The 19,320-nt window shown below is 47.4% G+C and overlaps 2 protein-coding genes across 17 annotated transcripts in view; one reads left to right on the top strand and one right to left on the bottom strand.

Moving 5' to 3' along the window:
• apbb2b (amyloid beta (A4) precursor protein-binding, family B, member 2b) overlaps positions 1-8,256 on the top strand; it is a 33,115-nt gene extending 24,859 nt beyond the window's left edge. For 8 of the 10 annotated variants that reach the window (XM_053677494.1, XM_053677495.1, XM_053677493.1 and 5 more), the window contains 6 exons: positions 1,252-1,366; positions 3,148-3,235; positions 3,331-3,414; positions 3,514-3,629; positions 3,748-3,930; positions 5,440-8,256. In XM_053677494.1, coding sequence (XP_053533469.1) covers positions 1,252-1,366; positions 3,148-3,235; positions 3,331-3,414; positions 3,514-3,629; positions 3,748-3,930; positions 5,440-5,610 — 757 coding nt within the window. In that variant the 3' untranslated portion in view covers positions 5,611-8,256. Of the gene's footprint in view, positions 1-251; positions 646-1,251; positions 1,367-3,147; positions 3,236-3,330; positions 3,415-3,513; positions 3,630-3,747; positions 3,931-5,439 lie in introns of those variants that run through there. The other 2 variants (XM_053677501.1, XM_053677497.1) reach the window with 2 other exon arrangements.
• On the bottom strand, positions 7,418-19,269 carry LOC108260753 (putative methyltransferase NSUN7). 7 transcript variants are annotated; one of them, XM_053677507.1, is made up of 12 exons: positions 18,789-19,263; positions 16,758-17,009; positions 13,382-13,440; positions 13,144-13,280; positions 12,880-13,032; positions 12,606-12,789; positions 12,296-12,509; positions 12,057-12,200; positions 11,854-11,958; positions 11,060-11,177; positions 9,031-9,127; positions 7,418-8,745 (listed from the first exon to the last, which is right to left on the bottom strand). In XM_053677507.1, exons 2-12 carry the CDS (start codon positions 16,957-16,959, stop codon positions 8,308-8,310), a joined length of 1,851 nt encoding a protein of 616 aa, XP_053533482.1. In that variant the 5' UTR covers positions 16,960-17,009; positions 18,789-19,263; the 3' UTR covers positions 7,418-8,307. The 7 variants fall into 7 exon arrangements, with proteins under 7 accessions (XP_053533482.1, XP_053533483.1, XP_047008346.1 ...); XM_053677508.1 differs by having other exon boundaries at positions 11,854-11,955; positions 18,789-19,260; XM_047152390.2 differs by having other exon boundaries at positions 12,606-13,032; positions 18,789-19,264.
• Between the last annotated feature and the right edge of the window lie 51 nt (positions 19,270-19,320).

Below are 19,320 nucleotides of genomic sequence, written 5' to 3'. Positions count from 1 at the left end.
GGTTCAGAGTGAAATACGAGTCGTGAGATCTTCAGGAGATCCTCAGGGTCGTGAGATCTTCAGGAGATCCTCAGGGTCGTGAGATCTTCAGGAGATCCTCAGGGTCGTGAGATCTTCAGGGGATCCTCAGGGTCGTGAGATCTTCAGGGGATCTTCAGGGTCGTGAGATCTTCAGGAGATCCTCAGGGTCGTGAGATCTTCAGGAGATCCTCAGGGTCGTGAGATCTTCAGGAGATCCTCAGGGTCGTGAGATCTTCAGGAGATCCTCAGGGTCGTGAGATCTTCAGGAGATCCTCAGGGTCGTGAGATCTTCAGGAGATCCTCAGGGTCGTGAGATCTTCAGGAGATCCTCAGGGTCGTGAGATCTTCAGGAGATCCTCAGGGTTCTGGTTCCTGGTGCGCTCTGAAGCTCTTCTTGCATTAACCCTTCACTTTTCCCTTTTTTTTTTTTTTCCTTTTCCCTTTCTCTTTTTTTTTTTGTGTGTGTGCCTGATCATTCGGAGCTGTAGTTTATTGTGACACGGTCGGCACGGTGACAGGAAACGCCCGAGCGTGTCACGCTGCCCTGTGACATATCGCGAGCGGCAGTTCAGCGACGGCGGCGGCTTCACGCGTATTGGAGGAAGCACCTGCTAGCCTTCACAGGTAGAGAGTCACATGATGGGTGAGAAATACGCTAGTGGGTGGGGCTTGGGGTGGCAAATGAAGTCTCATTTCAAATTAGAAGGAAATGCTGGTCTCACGTCTTAAATTACGACTGATTTAGGGGGAGGGGCAAGGGGGGGGTAGTTTCCCATATCTTTTCCTCACTCTCGTTTCCTCTCTCTCGCTCTCTTTCCGTAATACTCCCTAATCGTCTCACTGTTTTACATTCGGGGACACGCCGATGTTACCGGAGGCAGCCTTGATATGTGAAATCACGTCTCACGGCTTTAACACGCACGTCGCTGTCTCACACGCACACGCCGACATCCTGAGGCTTACCTATCAGCTGTCATTACGTTTAGCTTTCTGAGATGTGTGTGTGTCTTCTACTCTCTTTAATTCCTGCTCTTCTTTTCTTCACTGCTGTCCCGGATTCAGAGAGAGGTAACGCTCCGTCTTAACCCGTCCCTATCACCGCGCTTTCCTTTGTATCACTCAACATGTTTGGTGTGAATCAAACTGTACACACACACACACACACACTACACACACAGACTCATTTACTAAGTCTTGTGTGTGTCTAAATCTTTGCTTTTGTCCTTCTAGGGATTTTGCCTACGTAGCACGTGATAAAGACACACGGATATTAAAATGTCATGTTTTTCGCTGTGACACGCCTGCCAAAGCCATCGCTACCAGCCTGCATGAAATCTGCTCCCGGGTAAGATCGTCTACACCGACCTCTTCATCCAGTCGTGTCCACCCCGCCCAAATAAAAACAAATGTGCTGTTATAATCTGTTTCGTACACTGTATTTCCCTCAATCTCTAATATAGCTAGTTATCGACAAGTTCTGTGTGTGCGTGCGTGTGTGTGTGTGTGTGTGAACCGCACAAGACTGTAAAACCTCCGCAGTGCTTCATTCAAATCAACTCCGAGGCTCCCGGGACTGCTGTGTGGCAAACACGGCTCTTTTGATTAAGGACACGAGTAATTGATGTTGCTCCATGCGCAAAGGGAATTAGAGATTTGGCCCGACTTGTGCTTTTCGCCTTCAGGCTTATTTACGAATTAATTCAGTCCGTAGGGAACGCACGCACGCACGCACGCACGCACGCACGCACGCACGCACGCACGCACACACGTACGCGCATGATGTCTTCCAGCGTGCGGATTAGAGCGGGACGCGTACCGGACGTACACACACGAGAGATCCGTGTCCGATATTGTTTCGGCGTATGGAACCGGTTCAGATTAGGAGGTTGTTTGGGTTTTTTTTTTCCCCCCTTTGTTTGCTAGCTATCGGAAAATTTAGTGTGACAGCGCGCTCCGGTAATATTGGCACCCTCGGAAAATATGAGCAAAGAAGGCTATAAAAATTGTCTTTATTGTTGAACCTTTTGATCTTTTGTTCAGAAAATTCGCAAAAAATACTCTGCTCGCATGAACATCAAAGAATTGCGAACACAACACAGGTTTATCCACAAGAAAATCTTTGTTAAATGTAGGTCTGCAGCAGTTATTGGCACCACTATGAATTCATCTGAGAAAAATATATTTGAAGTATATTCCCATTGGTATTTTAAATTTTTTTAGTACACCTGGGTGATTAGGAACGGGAAATTGTTCAACCATGACTTCCTGTTTCACAGGTGTATAAGTATGAGGTAACACATAGGCCAAATTCCTTTAGTCATTCATAACAATGGATAAGAGCAAGGAATATAGCTGTGATGTGCGGCAAAAGGTTGTTGAGCTTCACACAATGGGAAGCGTCTGTAAGAAAATAGCACAAGCATTGAAAACGCCCATTTCCACCATCGGGGCAATAATTAAGAAGTTCCAGTGAACTGGAAATGTTATGATTAAACCTGGAATTGGACGCGTGTCTGTATCGTCTCAACGCACTGTGAAGAGGACGGTTCGAGTGGATAAAACATCTCCAAGGATCACAGCTGGAGAACTGCAGATGTTAGTTGCGTCCACCAGCGTGGACCTTGAAATGTGAAGGATCTGGAGAGGTTCTGTATGGAGGAACGGTCTCAGATCCCTCACCATGTATTCTCCAACCTCATCAGGCGTTATAGGAGAAGACTCAGAGCTGTTATCTTGGAAAAGGGAGGTAGCACAGTGTATTGACCAAAAGGGTGCCAATTATTCTTGCACACCTACATTGAACGAAGATATTTTGTTTGCAATTCTTTTAGATCCATGAGAGCAGAGTATTTTTGCTATGGGATTAAGATAAGGAGAGTGACCGCTTTAACTACAGGATGAAGAGAATTAAAATTAAACTAGGAGTATTAATAGAAACGTCTGAAATGCTATTTTTTATATATATATGTCCACGTATTAGCTTTATCTTATGCTCCAGAATTCTGTAGAAATCATGCTGAATTAGTGCACGTGTAATTCTTCGGATTGTACGTGTACCGTATATCCAGTACGAGTGGATATGTTGTGTAATCGTTATTTGTGTGTGTGTTATATTGTGTTTATTAGATCATGGCAGAGCGTAAGAATGCCAAAGCTATGGCCGGAGGATCTCTGCAGGACAGGAGCCACACGGGACTCGACGTCCCGCTGCAGGGTAACGCCTCCTCAGACGTGTTTCTCTGTGTGCATGATGAGATCATGTGTGTACGCATTTATTAATTAACGTGAGACGCATGTTGTCTTCTTTAGCAGAGTTCCCCACACCAAAGACTGAACTGGTGCAGAAGTTTCAGGTCCTGTATGTTGGCATGATGCCAGTAGCCAGACCCATCGGTACGATACACGCGCTTGCTCTCAGAAACGTGTACACAGAACCCGAGTTTATCTGTCGATATAATGAACCGACCTGGTTTTGTTTCGTTTTTCTCTCAGGCATGGACATTCTAAACGGCGCAGTGGACAGCCTGATGACATCATCAGCCCGAGACGACTGGATCCCAGTGATGCTGAATGTAGCGGACGCGACAGTCACGGTCATCAAAGAGAAGGCAATAATAATAACTTAAATTTTTTTTTTTTTTAAAGCCCAATAGGTTCACGTTATGATCATAACGTTATGAAAAAAAATCATACACGTGCAATTGATGTGACGATTTCCTGTTTCAGGAAGAGGAAGAGGAAGTCCTAGTGGAGTGCCGCGTGCGTTTCCTGTCGTTCATGGGCGTGGGGAGAGACGTGCACTCGTTCGCCTTCATCATGGACACGGGCAGCCAGCACTTTGAGTGCCACGTGTTCTGGTGCGAACCCAACGCGGGCAGCGTGTCCGAGGCGGTGCAGGCCGCGTGCATGGTCAGTGCCTGAACCCTGAGAATCACCTCAGATATTTGTTCGGTTGTAAAATGACGAACCGCTACTTTAAACCCGCGATGAGATTACCTGTGGCTGTTTCTGAAGAGCTCTGGTCCTGTTACCAGCCCAAACACTGAATATCTTCCAGTCATTCCTTCACCGCAGACTGCTTACAGAAACACTGACACTGGAGACTCCTTCCACAAGCATTAAATAAATCAGCGTCTCCTCACAGAAAACTTCACCGTACCGATGATTGTACGACTGTCTTTGCTAAATAACAGCACCTTTTATATCTGTACAGTGTCCACCACTAGTGTCCGTTACCATAGAAACAACAGTGTATTAGAACGGGCATTAATATAAACCTAGGCTTTACCCTACAGCTGTGAGTGTGGTCAGTAGTGTTGATGATCAAACCAGGACTCCATCACCCCCCCCCCCCCCCCCCCCCCCCTCTCCCTCCCTGTCTCTCTCCCCCTCTCTCTCTCTCTCTCTCTCTCTCTGTCTCCACCTCTCTCTCTCCCCCCCTCTCTCTCTCTCTCTGTCTCCCCCCCTCTCTCTCTCCCTCTCCCCCTCTCTCTCTCTCTCTCTCTGTCTCCCCCTCTCTCTCTCCCTCTCCCTCTCTCTCTCTCTCTGTCTCTCCCTCTGTCTCTCCCTCTCTCTCTCTCTCTGTCTCCCCCCCCCTCTCTCTCTCCCCCCCTCTCCCTCTCTCTCTCTGCCCCCCCTCTCTCTGCCCCCCTCTCTCTCTCCCTACCCCTCTCTCTCTCCCTACCCCTCTCTCTCTCTCACTCTTTCTCTCACGCTCACTCTTTCTTTCTCACTCTCGCTCACTCACTTTCTTTCTCTTTTATTTCTCTCACTCCCTCTCTCACTTTTTCTCACTCTTTCTCCCACTTTCTTTCTCTCACTCCCCCCTCTCTCACTCTTTCTCTCTCTCTCTCACTCTTTCTCCCACTTTCTTTCTCTCATTCCCCCCTCTCTCACTTGTTCTCTCTCTCTCTTTCTCACACTTTCTTTCTCACTCCCTCTCTCTTTCTCTCTCTCCCTCACTCACACAGTTTTTGGACAGATCAGACTGAAGTGTGTCTCTGTTTTTACTTCCTGTAGCTCCGTGTTTACAGAGTCTTTGTTCTCAGAGTTTATAGGTTTTAGTGTGTCTTCCTTTTTCAGTTTCTAAATTGGGATCAGCACTATACTTCGTCTTTCTCTCAGGTTCCTGTTCTTCAGATATTCAGCTAATTGGATTTGACTGTTCAGGGTTGAGTACATGTTTCATTTGGTGTGGGATTTCATTTCGTGAGTACCCGGTTGGAGGCTCGGGTGCGAGTGTGGAATTTTTCGGCAGGATTGTTGTCCCAGTTTTCGCACATGATATTTGTTTAATTTGAGGGACTTTGTGTGTTTCTTTACCTCGGAAAATGAAATGTTGTAATCTACGGGATTTTGGCGGGTTTTAATAGCAGTTTCCATTTTTCTCTCTCTCTCTCTCTCTCTCCCCCACTGCAGTTACGATACCAGAAGTGTCTGGTGGCGCGACCACCGTCGCAGAAGTCTTGCTCGCAGGCCCCGCCCTCCGACTCAGTGACGCGCCGGGTCTCCACCAGCGTCAAACGCGGCGTCCTGTCTCTCATCGACACTCTCAAACAGAAGAGACCCGTCACGGAGCTGCCACAATAGTCACACTCGCACACACACACTCGCAAACACACTCTCACACGTAGACTCGGCATGCGTACACCCACTCCTGTTACTGTGGCATCGGAAAAACACACTCTTCTATAAACAGACACACACCGATCGTGCTTCACCTCTAGCATAACGTGGCTCCGCCTCCTCTGTGTCCAATCACGTGTTATGTGCTTATCTGCATGGGGTGACCACACCTCCGGCGCATGATACGAGACACCGTACATGGTTTAGGAGAAGTGTGGAGCACCCTCCTGTGTGTGTGTGTGTGTGTGTGTGTGTGTGTGTGTGTGCATGAAAAGCCAGACAGATCAAACACTTAACCTCACTAGAGCTTCCTCTGTACAATCCCAGCTGGCTGTAAGGTGTGTGTTTGTGTGTGTGTGTTTGTGTGTGTGTGTGTGTGTGAGAGAGAGAGAGAGCTGTATGTGTGTACATTGCTGCTGCTTCATCAGAACTATAGCATCTTTCGATGCTCTCATTCACACAGCATGCGTTCCTACTTCCTGTTTCACAGCCTTCATCCGTGTCGAGATGGACAGAGGAGAGGACAGATTCAAAATAAATACTTTTTATTTTAAAAAGCGAACAAACGAGAGACAACGCTGTGACGCTGAGTGTTGCCGTGTAAATACAGATCAAAGCTTTTCACCAAAAAAAAAAAACAACAAAAGACTGGGTTTGAAAGAGAAAGAGGCTGATTTTGCAACTCCGCGTTTAAAAAAGAAAAAAAAGCCCGTGCTGACGGATCGAACCCTTCGACGCCGAGAAATGATGTCCTGTGGAGTCGCTTATTTTATATTGCCTCAGTGAAGATGCCTTTTTTTTCCCTTCTTCTTTGGTTTCCTTTTAAAGCTTGTTTACGACTTGGACGCTGACGTGACGACGAAATGGCAACAAAACCGCGCACGCGCTTAAGGCATGTCCGGAGCGACGTTCGGACGCCGAGGAGCTCGGTTCAGCGTCCGAGCGCCGCTTCCAGGTGGTGAAAGGACGCGACAATAAAGACACGCTCGTCCCGGGAGCCGAATCGGCGTTCAAAGCGCACCTGTTATGGTTTCTCAGATATTCCGTCTCGTGTAGTGTGTTATCGACGTAGCTGTTTGTGAATGTAAAAAGTTTCAAAGATCAAAGCGCGGGACAGACGGAGTTATCGACTCCTAAAAGAAGGAATCGATTCCGAACGGCTGAATCGAGTCGTTAAGTGATTCCGGACTTTACTTCCTGTACTAACCTACGTAGGTCTGTAACAAAAAGCCCCGCCTCTGCTCTTCATCGGCTGAAACCCGTTACAGTAGTGGGCGTTTCCTTTTCGAAACACGCTGACAGCGGTAGACCAATCACGAGAGACCGGGAAGTCAGACCAATCAGAGCAGAGTACGCTCTCTGAAAGGAGAAGTTCAGAACGAATCATTTAGAACGGATCATTTAACGAATCGTTTGTGACACTGGGGGGAAAAAAGGTAATGATGCAGTTTAAATTATGAGCACGTTAAAGTGTTTGTAGACCTCGGATGCGTGTATGAGACCTTTAAAACAAAATTAGGCCCGTTTCAGAGCCGGAACCGGTGCGCTTTAACGCCTGACATCAGCTTATCTGTGATCTGGAGTGCGTAGTCCTTCCTACCGTGTCAACTGTGGTCCTAATCTCATCACCGTGTCCGGTTTCGAGATGTCACTTGTGTACGTGTGTGTACAGTATCCATATAACACTTTGCAAGTGCATATCACATCATAAGCTATGTTTTTTTTAAAAAAAATACATGTATATGTTATTACGTGTTTATTTTTTTTTCACGTATATGATTTGCCTCCAGACGTCTCGTGAACACGTTCAACTCGCTGTACGTGGTGGTGTTAAACCGCCGGAGAGGAAAAGAGCGGGAGGAAAGAATTTATTTTACGGGTCTTCTAGAGACACTAGCCGTACGAGAGCTCGGGCCGTGAGCCGTAAGTGTCTAATCTATGCATTCTTTTAGCTCGAGAGGAAAACGAAGCGAAATCAGAAATAAGAGAGACGCCTTTCGCGTCGCATGTCGAGGGACAATTTCAGAAGGACGTTGGCCCGGAACAGAACAGATGATTTTTAAAATTTTATTTATTCTATTTTATATCCGTACGTAACCTGCGCTCGGACGTTCTCTCGACCGTGGCTCGCACTAAAGAAATCGCTCCACGACGAGAAATAACGAAACCGGGTCGCTGAGCTATTTTGGGGAGGGAACTGTTATGAGGTATTGTTGAAGTGGCTTCGAAAACACTTTGTTTTTACATTTTGATTTGTCGTTTTCGTCGGCCATTTTGTTCTTCACACTCGAATTCGACATGTTTGACGCGTTTAACTGTTTTTCGTTTTTTTGCACAGCTTCCCCTCATTTTTTTTCAGTGTTCTCACCGGACCTTGTTCCAATCTCTGGAACAGGACCACAGAGGAGCGTGCAGATTCACGGGATTTAGATTCAGTAGAGATATGACTTCCTGGGTACTCACACACACACACACACACACACACACACACACACTCACGCACACACAGTTGAATTCTTGTGGAAACAATGGCTTCTTCTCCTCTACACTACTTTGTACCCCCCATACTAAATGTAATCTGTTGTGAGAATAAACGGCATATCAGAAACACTAACCCCTTCCTTTCTCTTTATTTCTATCGTAAACTCGTCCGGGTTTTAGTCACGGAGCCACGTCTTCCGCAGGTCGAACGCGAGGGCGAGGCGCTTTCTTACGAGACGACCGCGTCCTGGGCTTCTTGGTTTTCGCCCCGCGTCTCGACGCTCTAGATTTCCGCCTGCGGATCTTTTTGTACCGACGCGCCGCCTCGGAAGCCCGATTCTCTACGGGTCCGGCGGCCGAAGCGTGATTCGGATGCGCAGGACGGCGGGCGTGTTCTAGGGCAGCTTCTGGGAGAGGGGGGTCAACGGGAAGCTGTTCAGAAACACTTGGGGCGCTGGTGAGCGAGGGGTCAGGTTGAGGAGGAAGAGGAGGAGTCGTCGGAGCTCCGCCTTGTTTGTCTTTCGTCCTCGTTTTCTTGAGTTTTTCATGAAGTGCCAGTCCGTTCAGGAGACCTTTCGCCGCTGCACGTGCCAGTATGTTCTGTACGGTTTCTGCTTCCTAACACACACATCAAACCTTGTATTTAACGACATGTTCATTGATATTACACAGTGTTAGTGTCGAGAATACATGGCTGTATGTATGATGCTGGCTTTATTTTATTGTGTGTGTGTGTGCGTGCGTGGGCACTGATTCGGTTAGACAGCAGAATGTATTATTTACACGAAGGCAGTGCTGTGCTGGCAGAATTTAGGCCAGCAGTACAGTTAAGGTTAAATCCGAGTGTGTTTCTGTGTTTTTCTTCTCCTCAATGTCCACAGCCAGCGTTTCCCTTCCACACACCTCTCGCTTCAGCACGCAGAGGAAGCAGCCCTCGCCGGTGTCCGAAGCCTGCAGTCTTAAGAACGTCTCCTCATCCGTCCATCCTGTAGATACTATCCTGAGAGAGAGAGAGAGATAGAGAGCGAGAGAGAGAGAGAGCGCACGAGAGAGAGAGGTTAGTGAAGAATGAAACAACGGAAGCATTAAACGGCATTTAAACTGGTAAATACCGAGCCCTGAGATTTCTGACACCGGAGACTCCTTCCATAAAGCGCTACATGAACGTCTCCTCACAGTACAGCTTCGCCACGCCGCGATGGAGTCCGGGTTCTTTTTCTTCGATGTTCAGATTATTACAGGATTACGAAAGTCTCCATGCTCGCTGTTACTATAGAAACGATAACGCATTAGAAACTTAACGATCGGATTCGGGAACGCAACAGGTCGCGTCGCAGCGTGACGCGGATTCGATGACGGCGCGTGACGGCAAAAACGCGCAGAAACGATTAAATGATGCACACGTTTCATCGCGTTTTGGGGGAGGGGTTAATATCGTGTAATACTGTACACTGATATTAGTACAAACACTGAAAACCGACTCAAACCCGTAATAAAAGGAAAAATACCCCCCCCCCCACACACACACACACACCCTCCCCAGAGTTTGACTTTTAGACTTTTTTAAATTAGCTTTTTTTTTTTTAAAAATTGATCTTTATATCATTTTTTCCGACTGAACACGGTGGACGTGTGTGTTCCTGCGTATGTAGTCGTACAGCGCGAGGTGTTCCAGGCCCATGAGCTGCTTAATAAAACGCTTTTGAACCGTCGCCACGGTTATTGACACTTCAATCGTTGGACTTAGTGGGGTGTGTCGGGAGGGAATTGATTTTTTAACTCTGTGTGTGTAGGTGTAGACAGACACACACTAATCTCTGAAATGGTCTTAGTAGAAATTCCGAGTTGTTTTTAATTCCTTCACTTCTCAAACCCCGACGCAGAACATTACTCCGTCAGGAACGTGTTTCGAATCGGTCACGTGAAAACCGAGATAAAGGCGGAGATTGTTCGCCGGGTGAGAGATCAGCTTGGACATCGTTAAGATATCGTTTTCAAACCGTTTCAGTAAAATGTTCACACACACGCGCACACACAGGGAGTTCACAGCGGCGTGTCTTAATGACTACTGACTTTGAGCTGAATGCTGAGAATCAACACGTAGATTACTTTTATTTATTTAAAGTTAGTCTTCACTGTAGAACCAAATGTCCAAGGAGTATAACCCCTCCTATAACCCCTGACCCTACCAAGCTGTACAACACCAAACAAAACACCACACAAACACTTGTCCAGCCTAAAACACCCCACCCCCTGGATTTCTGTCTTAACTCTGCCCATGTAGGAGGAGCTGGATCAGATCTGACTCCACCCCTTAGATTTCGTTCTTAACTCCACCCAGGTGGAGAAGCTGGATCAGGTCTGACTCCACCCCCTAGATTTCAGTCTTAAGTTCGCCCAGGTAGGAGGAGCTGGATGAGGTCTGACTCCACTCCCTGTACTTCTGTATTAACTCCGCCCACGTAGGAGGAGCTGGATTAGATCTGACTCCACCCCTTAGATTTCGGTCTTAACTCCGCCCAGGCAGGAGGAGTTGGATCAGGTCTGACTCCACCCCCTAGATTTCGGTCTTAACTCCGCCCAGGCAGGAGGAGCTGGATCAGGTCTGACTCCACCCCCTAGATTTCGGTCTTAACTTCGCCCAGGTAGGAGGAGCTAGATCAGGTCTGACTCCACCCCATGGACGTGTTTTTTTTTTTTTTTTTTTTTTTTGTCCTCTACAGTACGTCATCATTGATGTCGTCCAAAGACATGTGTTGTAGGATGATCAGCATTTCCAAATTATTCGTAGCGTAGTGTGTGAACGTGCCCTGCGATGGGTCGGCACCCCGTCCGGGGTGTCCCCCCCGCCTCGTGGGGATAGGCTCCAGGCTCCCCGTGACCCTGAAGATGGATGGATGGAGCGTGTGAGCGTCCGAGCGTGCATGCCTACCTGAACGGCCGTAACTTGGTCCTGGCAGCGGCGTTCTTGAGCGCGCTCTTCACCACCAGCTCGTTCTCCTCGGCATACACCGAGCACGTGCAGTAGACCACGCCGTGCACCTTGGGAACTGTAGTTCAAGAATCACAGAAACCCCAACGTTGGAGTCAAACATCAACGATCCAAAATGAAACGTTTTATATTTATTTTATTTTTAACTCTGATTATAATTTAATTACATATGATGATTCAAAATGTAATTCACACAAGTGATTTTCTGATAAATATAAACCTGAATCCCCCCACACACACACACTCAGTAGATCAGCAGAAGTATACTGAATGGAAAACTGCCATATGTAAGGACAAGAACATTGCTCTGGGGTAAAAGAACATCCTCATGCTCTCTCACACACACACACACACTTTTAATGGAAAGTCACTGTTGCGTTGCAGCGTGAAAATGTAATACTCGTGGCTTAGCCATAATCTATGCGTATAAGGGGAGAGCGGCGCAGGAACAGCTGATACAGACGTTCCATCAGGGAAGTTGACTATTCGTTCCGCTAGTGTGATCTTTACACTTTGCGTTTATATTTATTCATTCGATGCTTTCATTTAAGGAACTTTACAAAGTGAGGCAGCGCCGAGCGAAGCTGTTAAAGCTCTTCAAATCCCCCTGAACGACTTCATCATTTCTGATCTTTCGGACGAACTCGCGTCCGTCCGTTTTCAGGGGGAAAACACTAGGACTTTCGAGCTCCGCTAGCTCAGAACCTAGGAATACAGTAGTGTGTGTTTCTTACAGGTCAGGGCGTGGCTCAGGTCGTGTATCTGATTGTGGATCAGGGGCTCCAGATTTGCGTCGGACACCGCGCCCTGAGACAGATCCTGCAGCAGCTTCCTGTCTGCTTGAGAAAACGACACGGCTGATTTGAAAAGTTTCCCTAACGAAGAAACGATCGCACGTCACTTGAGTGGCGTTTGAGTCCCGCGGTGTTGCCGTTACCTCCGTCCTCGTTAACGATATGCGCTATGGGGTCACTGAGTGCTGAAGCTGTGCAGCGGGGGAGCACGAGAACGACTCGAACCTTCTGGAGACGCGAATCGCCTTCGCTCAGCTCAGCAAGTCGTTCAGGCAGCAAGCGTACGTCTGTTAGACACACACCTCGGACTGATTATTATACCTAGTCGTATTCACTCACGCTTAAACATGGCCTGGATATTTATTTCGCTCGGATCTCTTACTTTTGCAGCCAATGCGAGAGAGCGTCACGTGTAGCTCCTCCCTGAGGGCGGAGTCGGCAGGAAGCCCGCAGACGTAGACGTGGTTGGAAAAGACCGACGCCTGGACGCCGACGTGAGCTACGGTGTGCGCAGAGAACGACCCCGCTAACAGAATATCCGTGTTTTTGGCCAACAGGGGGCGCAGTGCGCACACGGCCAGACTGCGGGACTTCTCCTTTTAAGAAACACACACACACATAATGCATGCTGCATATACATACACTTATTAGATACAGGACACGAGTGTGTGCGTATAATACGAGTGTGTGACCTGTATTATAAGCGTGCGATCCAGTAACAGCGTCGTCTTGTCTCGAAGTTCTGGCGCTTGGCGTGGAAACAGCAGGACATCGGGACAGTGTGTGTCCTTACAGAACACTCTCCCTTCCAGGTGTGTGTGTGGATCCACCTGGACGAAGCCCTGCGTCTTCAGCGTCACACACACTTCATCCACGCTGCGGAGAACAAAGTGTGCGTACACATGTGGCACGTGTACGTGGCACATGTTAGTCGGACAGTATAGACGTGTGTGTGTGTGTGTGTACCTGCTCTTGAGAGTGTTGACCCAGGCACAGGTGGGTAGTTTGTGTTTTCTCTGGTGCTTTTCCTTCACACTTTTTGGCAGAATGTCATCGATACACACCAGATCCTGCTTGATTCGGAAGCGAGCCAGAGACGCCGCAAGCTTAGTCCTAAATCTAACATGCGTACACACACACACACACACACACACACGTATCAAGTATATTTGGACGGAAAAAGCCACAAATATATTATAAACTTATGTTTCTGAATAATTTTGCATAAACCTGAAGAGGCTATCCTCCACCAGCCTTACTTCCTCTACAAGCCCCTCCCCTTCTCCTGTCATTGGCTCTCTGGGCTGGAACTTCCTGTCCTGCAGGTCATACAGCATGACCATCGCCAGGGCCATGAGATCATCCGGCTAAACGGTGTATTAAAAAAAAAAAACAACGTTCGTTTCACCCTCAAGGCCGAGTTCCAGTAATGTTAAAGAAAAGGAAAAAAAAAAAAAAGCAAACTCGCCATTCGTCGCGTCGCTTGGAAGCAGCTGTCGATCAGGACGTCCTCCAGCAGCGCTTGGACTGGGATCGGATAAAAGATGTCATTTAATATAGAATAACATGAAAATAAAAACCACTCTGGGGGTGGTGTGCCGTCCCCTCCCCTCCCCTCCCCGCACCCCGTCTTTGATTACGCTCTGTTCCTTACGTAACGTTCTCGTCGATATCCGAGAGCCGGGTTTGAGCACGGCTCGGCTCGGAGTCGCTTATCTCTATACACTTTTTATAAAAGCAACCATCAGATCCACTAGCGAGAGCATGGAAGAGCATAACGATGTAGAAACAAAAACGACAAAAAAAAAACAAAAAAAAATCCAGGGCAGACCGTAGCAGCTTCCCACATGATTTGCCGCTTGCTTCAATAATGCATACGGAAGAGAGGAGGATGAAGTATGGATGAGAGATCCGGCTGTGGGAATTAGGCACTCTGATCTGACACGAAACAAAACAAAACCTCGTGAAACATACACACGACAACGCTAGACGCTGACTGTGCATTAAAATGGAGTTTGACATGTTCGCGAGAACATGTCCAGGCTCTCCAGTGCGCTAAAACGTAGCTCGGCAACATGACTATCTTTGGCACTTTGATCGCGTCAGATGTTTTCATGCTGTGCAGCAACCAGAATGGTTCACGCCTCTGCAGCGTTTCCACTGGTCCACAGCACAGACGTGACTTTTAAGGTTTGCCTTCCATGGATAGTCTCGAATTCAACGTCTTATCTTTTGGCCTGTCTCTAGCACCATGGGTGTTCTGAGGATGCAAGCATGGTGATGGTCACCTTAATATGTGGACGACGTTATTTTGCTCACCGATCCGATTCGGTCCTGCTGAGAATGCTACCGTTGTGAACAATAGTCCCCTTGGGGTGTGTTGGAATTTCAGAATCGGGTTCAGTCCAGTTCAAAGCGGTGCAGCCTGGAGACTGCTGAGGACGGTGTATCGCTGGAAGTACCATGAAATTGTACGCTATACGAATCAAATTGAATTGAACTGAGTGTGTGATTAAACCGCGAATCTCAAGAGAGGAAGGGGGAGGGGGGTCTCATGAAAGGGAGCAGTCCACTCTCACAGGGAGATGGTCAGTACAGGTGGCTCCGACCAGCGAGTTCAGCGTGGAGGCGAATTAGGTATATAGACCTCCCATGCTGAGGGAGTAGAACACTTCAACCCTCTGGAACTGACGGACTATCTGTCTGTCCCTGAATTCATGCCCCGTGCTGGTCGATTCCAGCTTCGCGACATGGCCGACACATCGATCTTCAGCACGCGTGTTGGCGTCGTCCGTCTCGGACTCCGAGACTCCTCAGATGGACCCATCCGTGGTTCGCATCACAGCTGGAAACTCGCTTGCCAGGATGGTGAGACGGCGCCTTCGCAGTGACGAGTGGTGTCTCACCGTGAAAGGTTTGCAGGGGACGAGTGGATTTTTGTCGACGCCAAAATGATTCACCGTCAAACGCAGTTCGTTCAGGCAGAGCTGAGCACTCCGCTAGGTCAGGATGAACTAGCCCATGACTGAGTTGTTGTCTGTACCACTGATTCAGCTCAAATGACAGATAATTAAGCAATCAGGCCACAGAGTCAACGTCATACTCGCCTGCAAGTCCACTAAGGGGTCTAGGGCTTGTACCGGAGGTCCTTCACATGCTTCGGTATTCGTGCCTTTCTTGACTTGAAAGTCTTGGTGTACTTGCCGGGTCTTCCATCACTACATTACTTCTGAATTTGAACCATTTTCAAAGATTGTGTGGTTTTAATACGATTGTGATATGATTTAGATTTAGTCAAATGTAACACTCGAAAGCGATTAAAAAAAACGAAATGTGTAATAAGCCCTCCGAGATCTCTCAGAGAATAACAGTTAAGCGTGACGGGTCAGAGAAGGTCGAGTACCGCGTCCGACACGGGAGAGATTTCACATCGATGCACAGAATGGAAACATTCATTATTTATCTCATAGCCTTTCACTCTCTCGTCCTCTCTCCGTCTCTCTCTCTCTCTCTTTCTCCCTCTCTCGTCCTCTCTCTCTCTTTCTCCCTCTCGTCCTCTCTCTCTCTCTCTCTCTCTCTCTCTTTCTTCCTCTTTCGTCCTCCATCTCTCTCTCTTTCTCCCTCTCGTCCTCTCTCTCTTGCTCTTTCTTCCTCTCTCGTCCTCCATCTCTCTCTCTCTTTCTCCCTCTCTCTCTCTTTCTCCCTCTCGTCCTCTCTCTCTCTTTCTTCCTCTCGTCCTCCATCTCTCTCTCTCTTTCTCCCTCTCTCTCTCTTTCTCCCTCTCGTCCTCCATCTCTCTCTCTCTCTTTCTCCCTCTCGTCCTCCATCTCTCTCTCTCTTTCTCCCTCTCGTCCTCTCTCTCTCTTTCTTCCTCTCATCCTCTCTCTCTCTTTCTTCCTCTCGTCCTCCATCTCTCTCTCTCTTTCTCCCTCTCTCTCTCTTTCTCCCTCTCGTCCTCTCTCTCTCTCTCTCTTTCTTCCTCTCTCGTCCTCCCACTTTCTCTCTCTCTCTCCCTCTCTTTCTTCCTCTCTCTCTCCCTCTCTTTCTTCCTCTCTCGCCCTCTCTCTCTCTCTTGTCCTCTTTCTCTCTCTCTCTCTCGTCCTCTTTGTTTCTCTCTCGTCCTCTTCCTCTCTCTTATCCTCTTTCTCTCTCTTTCGTCCTCTGTCTCTCTCTCTCATCCTCTCTCTCTGTTTCTCTCTCGTTCTTTCTCTCTGTCGTTTTCTCTGTCTCTCTCTCTCGTTTTCTCTCTCTTTCCCTCTCTCATCCTCTCTCTCTTGTCCTCTCTCTGTCTCTCTCATTCTCTCTCTCTCTCTCTCTCTGCCTCTCTCTCTCTCTGCCTCTCTCTCTCTGTGTTGGATGATCCAACAATAGAGCAGCGGCTCTCGGTTCCATCTGAAATCTAAACCCCAGTAGAATAAAATTCCAAAAATCAGTCTGTTCAAATCTGGCTTTAAATCCTAATCGTGATATACGTCAAATCTACGGGGGGAAAATCAGTGCTGCGTAGGCTAGATGTAGAAGACGGTCATGATATTAAGTGTTAAGTGAAAGGGAATTTTACAGTAGGACGTGTATTATGTAGTTCTGATCTATGCATTAGTATAATGTGTGTTCATATGTATAAAACGTGACTTCCACTATGAACAAATTTCCAGTGCCCAGGTGAGCTTATTGTCTGAAGCAACGGCGAATACAGTACTTACCGTATCGATGTTGAACCAGCCACAAAAACCGTTACAACTTTTTCACGTAATATTTTGGGAGTTAAGCAATTTCACCAAGTCTATACGCTGTCAATGAAATCAATCAATCGAAAGTACAAGCTATTTAATGGCGCGACTTACATTTCAGAGTGTTGAATGCCAGCTCGTAAGCCCAAAGCTCGTTTTGCTTCGCGTGGTTCTCGTTCCCAGTGTCTCCGGCAGCCGGGTGCGGGACGGGGGCATAACTGGCATACCTGTAAACCAGGGTCTTCTCCACGCAGGATGCTCGGAAAGCGTCGGCCGCTCGCTCGTACACGCGGTCCGGAAATCCCGGCTTAGTCATGACCTTCAGTCCCTGCTGAGGGGGCTTCAGACGTGCACTTCGTAGTGGACCTGGTGCACACGGAAATAAATAAATAAATAAATAACCCAGCAGTGCATGCACTCTATTAATATTATACACGGATTTCCATTCTACTATTAGAAGTATAGGAGACGCGCTAAGCTGCCGGTCCACTTTGTTAGACTGAGACGCTCAAGGTGACACCCTTCTCTATTTTATACACACGCACACACACTGATACACAACACAGAGAGGTCAGGTGTCACTCTGACAATAAAACACATTACCAGGCGTATCACATGGTGCACGAACCTTCCCTTCATCCGTCAGGTACATTATCACCAACACAATGCACCGTTCTCCTGTGGTCCAGTGGTGGAACAAAAGAGGCAGAGAAGAATTCCTCTAATTTATTAATAAGTGAAACGAGTGAAAGTGACGATCGATGACCAAATGACTGTAGACAGAAAATACTGTGTGAAATCAAATGGAAATGAAATCCAGACAGAAAGGAATACTCTGACGGAAGACAGCACGTGTTAGCCGCGTCCGAAATGTATTTTGTAATCACGCGATCCCTTAAGTGCTTAGAATTTCAACATGAACATATCGAATGGGGTTTTTGTTTTTTTTAAAGGTGGACTATCTCTTTCTTATAAGACTCCTAGAGCCGTCGAACCCAGCTCCTGTTCTCCTGTCTTTATCGATCGACTCGACTCTGAACATCTGCCCCGTTTACCCTTTAGTTGGATTATCTGATCCAAAGGCTCATGATTGCCCGTGTTGAATCTAGGATTCTCTTGAGGGTTCCTCTCCTCATCACTGTCGCGCTCGCCTCGCCTCGCCTCGCCTCTCCTCCCTGACTGGACATTACGGCTGGCTGTATAATTAAAAGGAACTCGGCTGTGCGTCTTTCGAGGGAATCCTGCAGCGTCAGAGAGGCTCGGAGAGAGCTGTGAGCTGTACCGAACCCGAGGACGCTCTGTATTTTTAACACGGCCTGGTTAAAACGTACAGCGTGACGTTACTTTTACGCGTCAGAGCTAGCGCTGCGGAATGCGCCGGAAATTAACATCGAGCATGTAAGGAAACGACGGCAAGGCATCCGTCATAGTGGCCTAATTCATCCGTTTTAAAGTAGCCGCTTGCGTTCGATCTCTGATTTGATCGGACTCGTCAGGTCGCTTTCGCAGTACCGCTGAAAATAAAGGAGAGAAAGAAAAACAACCACCAGAGAATTTTCTTCTTCCCATGATCCTCGGGAAATTCGTATCATGTAGCTTGCGTTGGTCTTTTCATGTTTGCGTCTCGACAAGTCTACAGATAATAATAATAATAATAATAATAATAATAATAATAATAATCATCATCATACACTATAAGTGTGTGTTCAAGAAGTAATTATAGCACAAACAAGCTATAATACATTGCATTCGCGAGTTTAAATAGATACAGGACGGGTTCCATTTCCCCGGGAAGGATTTTCTATCGTCAGCTCCTGAGTGACATGACACCAGAGTTTGTTTAAAGCACAGGTGTAAGAGAACAGCAAGGAGACACTGATCCACCACACACACACACACCACACACACCTTCTCATCTCAAACCTCCTCATCTGTATCTCTTTTCCAGCCAATTAGAGTCCATGACGCCTGAATGTTTCAGGTTATGAGACTGTATTCTCATGCGCCATGTTTATTGTTTCTTTTGTCCCCCGATTGTTTTTTTTTTGTCTCTGTTTAAACCCCTGAACAGCGGATTCAAGTGTTTACATTTATGTCTACAGACAAGTGAGGAAAAATGAGAGTGGGCGTGGCTGTCACTGATACCTCACGCGCTCTTTGTCATTTTCTTCCTTCAGGGTGTCAGGAGAGAGAGAGACGGAGCGTTTGTGCTCCACAGATGTAAATTCGCTACGGCGCTCCTGCTGGAGCACAGCCGATAATGCAGCTTCGGGGTGGGTTATGATATTAAGCTTTGGCTGCAGGTCGTGTTTGTTAATTGGCCTGGCATGTAGTTCTTTTCAGGAAAACAGAAAAATGTTGGAATGAGAGCGTTTAGGAATCGTCTGTATGTGTCCTTCGTTGGTATAGTTATTCCTCAGTGCTGGAACGTTGTTCAGTCCGTACAGGATTTCGCAAAGGTTTTTTGGTTAATGTTGTGACCAAAAATGCTCGATTTTGCTGCGTGTTTTCTTCTTCCAAATTTTTCCGTTAAAACCACTACTTTTTGTGGAATAGGTGAAATTGCAGTAGCACAAAATTGTTCTGCACGCTCTTCCACAGTGATGTTTGCTGGTAAGCGAGAGCTTCTAGCTATACTCATGTTCGACGCACGTGACTCGAAGAGGGCGTTGGCTGA

The sequence above is a fragment of the Ictalurus punctatus genome, chromosome 29 (genome assembly GCF_001660625.3).
Source record: "Ictalurus punctatus breed USDA103 chromosome 29, Coco_2.0, whole genome shotgun sequence".
In the NCBI taxonomy this organism is placed as follows: domain Eukaryota; kingdom Metazoa; phylum Chordata; class Actinopteri; order Siluriformes; family Ictaluridae; genus Ictalurus; species Ictalurus punctatus.
Note: the sequence above shows the minus strand (reverse complement) of the source record. Positions and strands in the feature narration are given on the sequence as shown.